We start from the raw sequence: 13,457 nt of genomic DNA, 5'->3' as shown, positions 1-13,457 counted from the left end.
TCTCGAGCCCGCTGACAGCCACGGGCTTGGAAACCGGACACCAGCAAAATTGAGCGTCCAGTTTTCAACCCGACAGCCGCGGGCCGTCTTCAATTTTTGTTTTTTACTTTTGGAAAGTTTCGGGACCTCCGACTTAATATCGCCATGAAGTCGGAGGGTGCACTTTCCCGGTGTCCGAAGAAATTAGCGCCTACCTTTTGGGTAGGCGCTAATCTATGAAAGTAAAATGTGCGGCTTGGCTGCACATTTTGTTTTCTGAATTGCACGGGAATACCTAATAGGGCCATCAACATGCATTTGCATGTTGCAGGCGCTATTAGGTTCAGGGGATTGGAAGCATGTTTTCGGCCCCTTACTGAATAAGGGGTAAGGGAAAACGTGTGTCCAATGGCGGGTTAACTGTATCGGCCCATAAGTGAGGTCATGCAGTGGGCTTGGTCATTTTGGTTGTGGGGTGTCTGAAAGCCAGAGGAGTCTGGCTCCCTTTTCCCTCACCCCCCCAACCCACTGTCTCCCACTCCTCAAGGCCTGGACAGTAGATGAGAGGTAGAGCACCCACATTGCTTCTTGTCAGGAAAGTCTTTGCCTTCTTTGCCTCCTCTGCTTCCCTTAAGAAGTTCTTGGAGCCAAAAAAAAAAAAAACTAGGGAGAATTTTTTCCTCCTCTGGCTCCTGTGATGGTTACTGGATGCAGGAAATCTTTTTAGTGTGTTAGACAAAATCTACTCTATTTACTGTACAATGCAAAAACACAATACAATGACTAAAAAATTTATAGAATATACTTACAAGAGAATTATGTAGGCCTGAAGAAATACTTACAACAGATCTGTCCTCCCCGTCTATCAGGGGGCACTCCCTCTTCTGTCTTCTAGGGATCACTTTGTAGGAAAAAAAGAACATCCAGAAATCTGTATCTAGGAACTGCCTTCGGACAAGATTGGTCCGAGTATTAGTGCGAGCAGAATCAGATGCAAGACCCCACAATAGATAGCCGCAGCTATCAAGTCCCTGTCCAGGTGCGCAAGTCTGGAGGCAGTTTTTCGAGGTGGGCCTTTTGAATTGTCCTCTCTTGGAGTTTGTGGTGCAGGGGAAGTGTTTTGTGGGCCTTGTGGTGTCTCCCAAGGAGTGCAGGAAACACTGTCCTTTTATGTGGAGGCCGGCGCAGCAATCTGTAGCCGCTGCCTGGGGGGTGCTGATTGCAGACGTAGCATGGAGACGGGACTCCCTCCTTGTGGGAAGGCATGGCCAGGGGTGGTTCCACAGAGTTTCCACGGCCAATTTCTGCTGGTCCCCTGGGGGAGGGCGAGTCTGCAGGCTTCGGAGTGGTGGCCATTTTAGGAGACACATAGGCTCTTCTAAGGAAAATGGCTCTGGTCCTTCGCTTTCTCCAGTGTGCAGGTATACGCATGCCTGAATGGGCTCTCACTCTTCTGCATTTTTGGTAAAATTTGTGCTTTTGATGCATGAGGCATTTTGTATTTAAAAGGCTTCTTGGGGAGGGACAATTTCAAATCCCCTTTGACTAGGCAGGATCCAGCAAAGTGGCCCAGGCTGGCGCCAGACAGATCTGGATGAGGGTTTCAGCCTTCTCAGAGGCTCGGGGGATAATGAGCCTTTAAAAAATGGTGAGCTCCCACCGGCAGAAGGTGATGATCCCAAGATCATCTGCCTCTTTTTAGGAGAGAACTCCCATTCCTGTTCGTACCCCAGATCAGTCCAGATAAGTGGGTTTATGCATCCCTACCAGCAGATGGAGGCAGAGAACAAAACTTTGAGGCACTGCTACATAACTGAGAGTGCCTCCTGCAGTCCCTCAGTATTTCTCTGGCTCCAGCAGATGGTAGAAGTGTAAACCTGCAGGTTGGAGTTTCCAAAAAAAAAAAAAGAGAAAGGAGATCTCTGCTCCCCAAGGTGTTAGGTTCATTCATGGGCCACCCTTTGGGTAGAGCAGGGCGAGCTAGGAGAGAACTCCTATTTTCTTAGCATCCAGTCAGATGAATCCAGAACCAGTGGGTTATGCACCTCTACCAGCAGATGGAAATTGAGCAAACGGACGTCACCGTATATATATACCCCTGCCAGTATTCTCAGTCTCCAGCAGACGGTGGATGTGGATCTCCCTACTGGGGATTACTTCAGCTTTTAGAAGGAGAATTTGCAAAGGGAAATTAATTGTCCCGCTCTCCTGCGGTGATACCAGATGGTCCCCTCCCCCAGTTGAGAATTCCTGAGGTGATTTCCGTGGTCCCTCAGATGTATGCCTTGGTCCGGTAGCTGGTTTTTTAACCAGCATGGACTTATGCTGATTGTACAGCTCCAAAGGCAGCGGGTGCAGGAGGCCAAACACGGCGGTGACGGCATGTGCCCTCAGCCGGAGACCATCTCAGTACTCAGCCGAGAAGGGCTGAGCTCACATAAGAGTTAAAAAGAAGAAACAGACAGAGTGGAGGGGATAGTTTAGGGCTTCCTCCAGTCTCTGTGCTTGGCCTGCCATCCTGATGTCCGTTCCTGCTCCCATGGCGGTTAGGGGAACTAGGCAGCCTGACCAGTTGAGCAGCCCTATTGGGCTAAGACCCTGCCATTAGGCTTTTTTTTTTTGTGTGCTGCGTGGTAGGCCATGGCGGCGTTTTTGTGCGTTTTGCTGCGCGATTGACTGCCCTCTACAGGGTCGTTGGTGCGTGCAGCCTGGGCTCACACTTTCTTGCCTATCAGTTGTGCGCTGAGGTTTGGAGCGGTAAGAGTGCGCTTAACTGTTTGGTGAACAAACGTGGGACGCTTTAAATTTTGTGCGCATAAAGTTTCAGCGGGGCTTCAGCTGGACGCACATCTTCAGTTGCCTGTTAAGCGTACTGATGGATTAATGGCGCCAGTGGCTAAGAAACTTAAGTGCCTTTCTCTCTGTGCTGCCTGGCATATTAGGGCATCTCAGCCTGAAGGGCTCTCTAACTTACGCCAGTGCTGCTCAGAGGCTCAGGGAGAATTCTCTTCCTCTGATTTTACTAAGCCTGGCTCTTATTTATTTTATTTATTTATTTAACATTTTTATATACCGGGATTCATGCAGAATTTGCATATCATCTCGGTTTACATTGTAACTGAAAACGACAAGCATGAAGGAATGCAAGTTACATAAAACAGGGTATTAAAATTGGAAAACAGAATACATGGGTAAGATAACTTAGTACATGGGTATAATAACTTAGTGCATAAGGGAGGATGGAGAAAAAACTGAACTCTTCCCAGCCGAATGATGGCCCTGGTTAAGGATATGTCAGGAGGGGATGGTAGCTCAGTGAGCGCTGCACGAGTGCCGGCATGGTTCCTTCTTCCTTCAGGTGCAAACCTCAGCTCCGATCAAGCCTGTCGGCGCAGATCCTCATGTGGTGGTTCCCTGTACGTACCCGGATCAGTCCAGGACAGCTGGGATCTTTTTCGCCTTGGTGCTGGGACGGAGGCCTTGTTGCAGACCTTCAGGGATCAAGAGAGGGCAGCGCTGGGGGAGGGGATCTCCCCACCGCCTCTTTCCCTGATCCGTGGTACTACAGGAACGAAAATTAGCAGGTAAGAACCAATTTTCCTCTCTCCCTCTTCTGGTACAATTAAGCTGCAGGTGTTTCTGACAGGAATTCGGATGGCATTGATGATGAGGCAGATCCTGTCTCCCTGGAGGATGGGGGAAATCCCTCCGGGGCTGGAACTGTATAGAACTATGTTGAAGTTCTTTCATAGAGATGAATTGCAGATGCTGGGAATTCAGTTAAATCTCACTTCTTTTGGACTGGAAAGAATGTTCCCAGACTGGAGGGGCAACTGATACAGAGAGCTCCAAGGAGTCCCAGTGAGATACAGGGAGCTCACTGTCCGGTGCAACAGATTGGGGGAAGGCTGTCCCAGTTTTATGGGGACTGGGCCCAGGTCATGACAGACCAATGGGTTCTGTCTGTCATAAGAGTTTGCTTGCCAGATGAAGGATGCTTTTGTCATGCCCTTTTTTTTTTTTTTTTTTTTTTAACAGTAAACTCCATCTTGTATTGCCTTCTTCAGTTGGTGGTAGTTGACCCATGTACCAAGGGCAAAGTTGAGACAAAGGAGATATTTCATTTATTTTGTAATTCCCAAGAAGAAGGGCACGTTTCATCCGCTTCTGAACCTCAAGATGTAAGCGAGAGTTCCTCTTTCACATGGAAACTCTGGTTGGTGATTGCAGCAGTAAGAGAGGGAGAATTTCCGAGGTGAACCTCTCATATCCCTGCTGGAACTGCTCACCAGAAGTTTCTCAGGTTCGCAGTCCAGGGAGGACGCTACCAGTTCCAAGCACTGTCTCTTGGCTTAGCCACTGCCCCAAGGACTCTTCCATGGGCATGATGGTGATGGTGGCATCTTTACGCAAAGAGAGTTATGGCTGGTCTGTGCAAAGTTCGAAGAGGAGTCCTGTCAGTCGACAGGGTGGTTCAACTGCTTCAGAATTTGGGAAGGGTGGTAAACTTTTTTTCTAGTAGTAAGTTGGAACCCCCTCAAGTTCTAGAGTATTTGGTGGCACATTTTGATTTCCAGAGGGCCAAAGTTCTTAAGACAAAGGCAAGGATCCTCAAGCTTGTCACGCAGATTCAGAATCTGTTGCAGTTGTGTGTGGGATTACTTGCAGTTTTGGGATTCATGACTATAGCTCTGGACCTAGTGCCTTGGGTGGGGGCCCACGTGCGGCTCTGTTGTCTCGTTGGAAAGCTCGGTCGCAGAACTTTGAAATGAGGTTGCCACTGAATTCAAAGGCCAGGTCCAGCCTAACATGGTGGCTCTCCATTCATAATTTATCCAGACTACCCTTGGAAGTACTGGACTGGGCAGATATGATGACTGATAGCAGTCTGAGAGGATAGGAAGTTTACTGTCAAGGCAGTTCTGCTCACAGTATCTGGAATTTGGCGATGGCATTGGTTCTTCAGTCGGTTAGAAACAAAGGCTATAAGGAAAGTTCATCAGGACTCAAATTGGAAAAATCTTTAAATTTGGGTCACGTACAAGGTCTGTTGCCATCAAAGTCCAGTTAATATGAATGATCTGGGTCCATTTTGTCTTGCAGCCTAGCTTTTGAATGGGACAATGCTGATTAAATGAAGGCTATGCAGATGTAGTAGTAACCAATCTCTTACAGACCAACATAAGAACTTAAGATATGCCATACTGGATCAGACAAGGGTCCATCAAGCCCGCATCCTGTGTCCAACAGTGGCTAATCCAAGTCACAAGTTCCTGGCAAATACCAAAACATTAAATAGATCCCAAACTACTATTCCTTATTGATTGGTAGCAGTTTATGGACTTCTCCTCTAGGAACTTATCCAGACCTTTTTTAAACCCAGTTACACTGTCGTAACCACATCCTCTGGCAATGAATTCCAGGGTTTAACTGTGCATTGAGTGAAAAATAATTTTTCTTCGATTTGTTTTAAATGAGCTACTTGCTAACTTCATGGAGTGCCCCCTAGTTCTTCTATCATCTGAGAGAGTAAATAACAGATTTACATTTACCTGTTCAAGTCCTTTCATGATTTTGTAGACCTTTATCATATCCCCCTCAACCATCTCTTCTCCAAGCTTAACAGTCCTAACCTCTCTATAGCTTTTCCTTATAGGGGAACCATTCCATGCCCCTTATCATTTTGGTTGCCCTTCTCTGAACTTTCTCCAGTGCAACTATATCTTTTTTGAGATGCGGTGACCAGAATTGCACACAGTATTCAAGATGTGGTCTCACCATAGAGCGATAGAGGCATTATGACATCCTCCGTTTTATTTGCCGTTCCCTTCCTAATAATTCCTAACATCCTGTTTGCTTTTTTGACTGCCAAGGCACACTGAGCCAACTATTTCAATGTATTATCCACCATGAAGCCTAGATCTCTTTCCTGAGTGGTAATTTTGTTTTCCTTAGTGTAGACAGATGGACTCAGGAACAATGGGTTATGCTCCCCTGCCCAGCAGATGGAGACTGAGTCAAATTTCAAAGCTGACTTCACCCTCCTACACCCCTGCAGTGACCTCAGTCCAGTATTTCTCCGTCTCCAGCAGATTGTGGACATACCTCTCCATATGGGGATTGCTGTACTTTTCAGAATATATTTAAATTGGAGAAAGAGAATTGAGCCTTGCAGTGATACCTAAAGGTCCCTCCCCCAGCTGAGAATTCCTGAGGCGATTTCCAAGATCCCTCAGAGGTGTGCCTTGGTCCAGTAGCCGGTTCCTGGCGTGGACTTTGCTGCTTAAGCAGCTGAAAGGCGGCGGGTGCGGGAAGCCGAACATGGCAGTGACAGCCAAATTCCTCTCCCCCGGCAGCCGGAGACAGTCTCTGTACTCAGCTGGTAAGCGCTGAGCCCAGGTAAGTTTGGGGTTTTTTTGTTTAAAAGATTTACCTCCCGATTCAGAAACATTTGGAGGGGTTTTCAGTAAGACCACCTCAGGTCTCCTTGCTTGCATGCCAAACTGTGAGAAATGACTTTAAATGCTGCCATCTCAGTAATTAAGCCAGATATTAAAAATCTTTTTCTTTAAAATGACCTTTAAACATTGCTAAAGAAAACTTCCCTTTCTAGATGCCTTTTGCCCAGAATATGCCTGGAGAGCAGTTAGGGGCCTCTTCCTGACGAAGCATAAAGTGAGGGCATGAGGTTAGCACTAACCCCCCTTCTCCCTTTAAAGTTCTGCTTCTGTGCAAATTAACTTCTTACAAGAGAAGATATTGTAGCCCTTTCATTTAGAAACCGCATGTACAAAGACCTGCCAGACACTGATAAGCATCAGGGGATGGAGGTAAGGGGCCCCCTCCCAGTTGCAAAGGAAGAGATAACTAAGAGGGGTGGAACAAGCAAGAAGGTGCTTATGGGTGTGGTCAAAAAGGGGGAAGTAAAACCAGGGCTTCAGCCAGCAAAAAGAGTATAAATTCCTTGTTGAGATTCTGTGGGGGTGTGCCTACTATGTATGTCACTCCATTTGCAAGTGGTCATGTAAAGATCTTTTATAATGATTTCACTGAATTGGGCTTGCTAATAAATAACTATTCCCAGAGAAGGGAGTTGTTTGATTTTTGTTTCCCACAATACCAACATCATTCCCAATCCCATTGGGGTAAGGGGAAGTGGGCCCCACTTTAGGCTTGGTCGGCACACCATGTGGTAGGCCGCAGCAGTGCCATCTTGCGTGTGTCTCTGTGCGTGCTGTATTGCCCTCCAAGGAATGTGGTATGTGCAGTGCGAGGTTCTGACATGATTCTGTCCCCTTGAGAGGGCTCGCTTGAAGAAGTGAGGATATTTTACAGAAGTAATTGCCACCTTACTCCCTACGTGAAGTTCTCTATGTCCCTAGCATATGTGTGGGTCTGGAGTGTATTTGAAGCCTGGTGTGAGGAACGCGGTGTGTCGTCCCTCCTCCCCCCCCCCCCCCCCCCCCCCCCTCCTTGGGCGATCAAAATCCCACTAATTCTGTAATTTTTGCAAGACGGCTTGAATAAAGGTTTGCCCCTTAACTCCTTGAAGGTCCAGGTAGCGGCGCTCTCCTGTTTCAGGGAAGAGTTGAACGGAACCCGACTGTCGGCTCATCCAGACGTGGCCCGTTTTCTGAAAGGGGTGAAGCACCTCCGACCACCCCTACGGTTGCCAGTTCCCTTGTGGAATCTTAATCTAGTATTGGAGTTTTTGGCAGGCGGCCGCTGCGCAGTCTTTCCTTGCATTTATTAACCTTGAAAACAGTGTTCCTGGTGGCTCTCTGCTCAGCACGTCACATCTCTGAACTACAGGCCTTGTGTCGGGAACCATTCCTCCGGATTACTCCAGGAGCGTTACAGCTTCGTACCGTTCCATCCTTCATGCCCAAGGTAGTTTCATTTGAATCAGTCCATTTCATTGCCATCCCTAGATAAGCACAAGGACGCGGAAGAATACCTCGTCCGTCATTTGAATGTCAGACTTTTGGTGCGGTATCTGGAAGTTTCAGAACCTGTCCGAAAGATGGACCGGACCACCAGTTTGTTCTTCACGGTGGAAGGAAGCAGGGTGAACCAGCTTGGCGGGCTACCATAGCTTGCTGGATTAAGGAGGTGGAGGCAGGAAAGCCATTACCTTCTCAGGTTGAAGCTCATGCCACTAGGGCTCAGGCGATTTCAAGGGCAGAAGCTCGACTGCTGTCTCCCATCAACATCTGCCAAGCAGCGATGTGATCCTCATTGCACACCTTCTCCAGGTTCTGTCGCCTGGACATACAGGCCTGAGAGGACGCAGTCTTTCCAATGTTAACCGGACCATGGGCAGCCTCCTGCCCTGATTGGGAGTAGCTTTTGTACATCCAATTGGTCCTGACTCCATCTGGCTACACACTAGGAAATGGAGAAATTACTTACCTGATAATTTTATTTTCCTTAGTGTAGACAATTGGACTCAGCATCCCGCCCATGGCTGCCCAAGAACGGTGCCAAGGATTTGCCCATGAAGTGAATATATATTCCAAGAGATTACGGGTAAGCCGTCATCCAGGGCATGTATATTCTTACTGGGGTTCAGTGATTAGGATTGGTTGAGTACAGTTATGGTTATCCTTTTTTAATCCTATTTTAATCGATAGTATGTCCACAGTGGCTTTTGAAGAGAATACTACAGGGCTGAGGTCACTGCAGGGGTATACATAGGATGATGTCCGCTTTGAAATCTGATCTGTCTCCATCTGCTGGCAGGGGAGCACATAACCCATTGGTCCTGAGTCCATCTGTCTGCACTACAGAAAACAAAATTATTAGGTAGGTAATTTCTCCATTGTATAAGTACCAGAATAATAGTGCAGGAAAACATGAAACTGTTCATCTGACTACCTTTTAGATATACTAGCTAAACTGATATTTTGTTTGCTTTGGGTTTTTGTTCACTGCGGATTTGGACGTTGACATCCTGTCCCTCCCTCCCTTCTTTAAGAATTTGTAACTGGTATTTGAGGTGGAGAAAGACTGGCTTTCCTCATTTCTTGTTGCTGTGTTCTGTGGGGTATAAAACTGTGGCTCTTTCTTTTGTCAGTTCATTAAATGTTTCCTGAGGACAGTATTATCCTGTTCCCTGTACGTACCCGGATCAGTCCAGACCGTGGGTTGAGCCTCCTGCTCAGCAGGTGGAGACAGACCAAAACTGTAAAGGGTGACCTATATCAGGACAGAGCCTACCCTGCAGCCCTTCAGTATTTGTCTGTCTCCAGCAGATGCAGGCAGCTCATCCTGCGGTTTCCTTACCTTATTACTTTATCTTTGCCCTGTGGGGATTTTCTCTCTCTATTTGACAAGATCACGCAAGTATTATTCTTTGTAAATTAAAAACAAAAACATTTTAGGAGACTGCGCTGTCTCCTCGCTCTTGGGGAGCCAAGGAGGGCTTGCCCCTTGAGTTACTCAGCCTAGGCTCCCTTCCCGGTGACCTATGTATTTGGGGCGATACTGGTGGTCTAGTCACTCCCCCTGTATAGCTGCCTTGGCCTCCGGGACGTTTAATTCCCCGGCAGCACTAACAGGGAAGTTCATTCCCCTGCTTTTAAAAAAATAATAATAAATAAGGCCAAAGGGAAAGATAATATAAATTGGTAGCTTGCGTTTTACCTCTGCTTCAGTCAGAGAAGGGAGCGTGCAGGGTTCGTTTGCCTGCACTCGCTCCTCAGGGCAACACTGCTCAGCTGTTCCCCTGCCTTGTGGCGATTCTTCCTGTCAGTCATGCCGCGTTCTCATCTTTGTTTAGCCTGCGGGGAGCCTGTCTCGCAGCTCTCCCGCGATGGGCTTTGTTCCGGGTGCCTGCCGGGTGGGGAGGGTCCCTCCATGGCACAGAGTCAGCCAGCAATCTGGGGGCGGTCCTCTTGCCGCATGGCCAGGCCGTTCCCGACTCAGCAAACCACGGGAACGGCAGCCATTTTAGGTATCCGTGCAGCTCCCGATTCGGGGCTGCAGGAGGGAGAGGAACCAGATTTTCACCCTTCTCCTCCCGATTTAAGCCCTGTGCCTCCCTCCCCCCTCTGGAAAATCCAGGCCACATTTTTCATCGGACTTTGTGCTGTTACTGCACAAATCTTATTTGGCTAGCTTGCAAGAGGAGGAGGAACTCCTCCCCACGGATGCCCACTCCGCTCGCTCCTGCGGTGTCGGATGCGCAAGGCTCCGTTAAGGTTAGGGTAGTGCCGGGGGTCCCCACCCGCAGCTCCAGACCAGGATCCGGATGCAGATTTGTCATTGCCAGCCCCACCTCTAGAGGGGGATGACCCTCGAATGCTCCACTTTGTTTCAAAGGGAGGAGCTGGAGCTGCTCATTCCCTTCATCCTACAGGAGCTGGGGATTGAAGTCCCTCAGAGGATACAGTTAAGGCCGTGATGACAGCCCAAGTGGGACCCGGTCCTGGTGGGACTCAGGGCGCCTCCACACACTTTTCAGTTCCATTCCATGCACAAGCTGCTGCTCCTTCGGGAATGGGAAGCTCCCGAGATGGGGCTATGAGTGGGTAGAGCGATGGACAAGCTCTGTCCTCTTCCCGAGGATTGCCTGGAAATGCTTAAAATTCCGAAGGTGGATTCTTCCGTATCTGCTGTCACCAAGCACCACCACCATTCCGGTGGTGGGAGCCACAGCTTTGGAAGATGTCCAGGACCCCAAACTTGAATTTTATCTCAAGCGTATCTTCAAAATCTTGGCCTTAGGAGTCCGGGCAATGATCTGCAGCAGTCTCATGCAGCGGGCAAGTCTTAGGTGGGTCCAACAATTGCTCAGCACCCAGGACCTCCTGTCTGCAGAGGCGGAGTAGGCTGAACAACTGGAGGGGCACTGTGGCGTATGGAGTGGATGCTCTCTACGACTTAGAGTACAGGCCAAAGCGATGGTCTCAGCAGAGTCGGCCAGATGTCTCCTCTGGCTGCGCAATTGGTCGGCGGATTCTTCTTCCAAGTCTCAGTTGGGCACACTTCCTTTCAAGGGTAAGTTGCTCTTTGGCGAGGACCTGGAACAGCTTACTAAATCTTTGGGTGAGAACAAGATCCATAAGCTTCCGGAGGACCGCCCTAAACAGACTAGGTACTTCTTCCCTACGCGTTCCCGTTTCAGAGGACAGTGGAGGTATAATAACAGGGCGTGGGGTTCCTTTCCTAGAGGGAACACTTCCAGGTCCCAGTCCTGGGCCCATTCCTTTTGGGGCCACCGTGCCTTCCGAGATGGTAACACTCAACCGCAAAGCCCTCCTCCCAGTGAGATCCGGCCGGCCCATTCCTCCGTTCCAAACTTAGGTGGACATCTCTCTCCGTTTCTAGAGGAATGGGTCAAAATCACTTCTGACCAGTGGGTCTTCGAGGTGATAGAGAAAGGTTATGCATTAGAGTTTGCTCGGGATCTGCCGGATCTGTACATAGTCTCCCCTTGCGAACACCGGAAGCCAGCGGCTGTCTGTCAGACTCTTGCCAGGCTCCAGGGACTAGGAGCCATAGTCCCAGTTCCAGTGTAGGAACAAGGCGCCGGCCAGTATTCCATCTACTTCGTCGTGCTGAAAGGACAGTTCCTTCCATCCAATCTTGGACCTCAAGAGAGTCAACCGAGCCCTCCGGATACCCCATTTTCGAATGGAAACCCTAAGAGTGGTGATAGCGGTAGTTCGCTCGAGCGAATATCTGGCCTCCCTCAACTTGACGGAGGCTTACCTACACATCCCTATCTGACGCGAGCATCAGAAATATCGTCACTTCAACATTCTGGGCCAACACTTCTAGTTCCGAGCTCTACCCTTTGGCGTCGCAACCGCACTGCGCACCTTTACAAAGGTCATGGTGGTGGTGGCGGTCGCTCTCCATCGAGAGGGAGTCCTAGTCCATCCTTACCTGGACGATTGGCTCGTGCGGGCCAAGTTGGAGACTCTGCAGGATACCGGTCGACCAGGTCCTTGCTCTCCTCACCTCCTTTGGGTGGGTAGTCAGTTTTTCCAAGAGCAATCTTCAGCCCTCCCAGGTCCTGGAATTTCTGGGGGCGCGTTTCAATACCTGGGTCGGCAAGATGTTCTGCCGGATGCTCGGTCACTCAAACTTATGGACCAAGTGCGCAACCTTCTCTTGCTCCCACTTCCCACGGCATGGGACTACCTTCAGGTCCTGGGGACCATGGCTTCCACTATCAACCTGGTCCCCTGGGCTTTTGCGCATATGCGACCATTACAAAAAGCTTTGCTATCCCACTGGAAGCCAGTGTCGGAACAGTTTCAGATGACCCTCCCGCTCTCCGACTCTACCATCGCCGACATATAATGGTGGCTATCGCTAGCGTACCTCCTGAAGGGAATGTCCTTACAGACCCCGCAATGGATTGTAGTCACGACGGATGCCAACCTCTCCGGGTGGGGAGCAGTCTGTCAGTCCCAGGCTGCGCAGGGATACTGGTCCCCAGTCCAATCCCGCTGGCACATCAATCGGCTGGAGGCCCGGGAGGTTTGCCTGGCTCTCAAGGTTTTTCTTCCTCTGATCTGCCGCAAAGCAGTGCGAGTGCTCTCTGGCAACTCTACCATGGTGGCCGATATCAATCGACAGGAGGGCACCAGGAGTCGTCTGGTGGCCCTAGAAGCCTTTGTCAGTTCTTCATTAAATGTTTCCTGAGGACAGTAATATCCTGGTGGTCAGGAGACAAAAAAAAGTCCCTGAATCCAGGTTTGCTGTAATTTCCTACCCTCACTTCCATTTTTTTCTTCTAAGACTGCATTTACAGTGTTAATGGGGAGCGCCTGAATTCATAGAAATATCATGCCCTATTTGTGTGAGAATCTGAGTTTTTGTGGTGATTTTTATTAACTTTTTTTTTTTTTTGTGCAGTAACAGCCTGGCAGAAAGTGCAGTCACTGCCCGTGTGAATGGCGTTCTCTACGATTTGGATCGCCCATTTGAAGAAGACTCTGCCTTGGAGTTGCTGAAATTCGATTCGGAAGAAGGACAAGCTGTAAGTAGTAAATCGGAAGTGAAAGGGGATGAGAATGGTGCTCGCTGTTTAAAGAGTTACAGATCTGAACGTGCGTGCATGGACTCCCACAGTGCTTAAGTAAATTAGTACGGGCATTTTACTCTATCTTTGAGAGCTTGCATTCTCTCCATATGCAGAACGGGCAGAAAAATGAGCTTTGATATAGGGAAATGATTGACGGGTCAGCGCGTAATCTGGTTTCTCTGTAACATAAGGAAAATGCCAAATTGCCACACGGTCTGGTCAAATCTATGCCCAAGAGAGTCAGATGTGTACATTCTTACACATTGCAAAGGTCTGGATATCATTTTTTTTTTTTTTAAGTTACACAATAGTAGAGTCTGCACCCAAAGTCCTATGACAGAAGAGAGAGACCAGTCGGCCTTCTGGTCTGTCCAGTCTTTCAGGCTGTACATATTTAGATCTCCGCATCTCATAAGGATTTTGGTGCAGACCCTATACC

At 48.8% G+C, this 13,457-nt stretch overlaps 1 protein-coding gene across 11 annotated transcripts in view; it reads left to right on the top strand.

The window, feature by feature from the left end:
* The window catches only part of TARS2 (threonyl-tRNA synthetase 2, mitochondrial), a 138,777-nt gene that overhangs the window by 52,599 nt on the left and 72,721 nt on the right, over window positions 1-13,457 (top strand). For 10 of the 11 annotated variants that reach the window (XR_003853060.1, XR_003853059.1, XM_029580682.1 and 7 more), the window contains exon 3: window positions 12,850-12,973. Coding sequence is in view for 9 of the 11 variants with exons in the window: in XM_029580682.1 (XP_029436542.1) it covers window positions 12,850-12,973 (124 nt within the window). In the remaining 2 variants the exon portion in view is untranslated. Of the gene's footprint in view, window positions 1-848; window positions 1,048-12,849; window positions 12,974-13,457 lie in introns of all 11 variants that reach the window. The other variant, XM_029580687.1, reaches the window with a different exon arrangement.

This window comes from Rhinatrema bivittatum, chromosome 16, assembly GCF_901001135.1.
Source record: "Rhinatrema bivittatum chromosome 16, aRhiBiv1.1, whole genome shotgun sequence".
Classification (NCBI taxonomy): domain Eukaryota; kingdom Metazoa; phylum Chordata; class Amphibia; order Gymnophiona; family Rhinatrematidae; genus Rhinatrema; species Rhinatrema bivittatum.
This window is presented reverse-complemented; position numbering and strand designations above follow the sequence as displayed.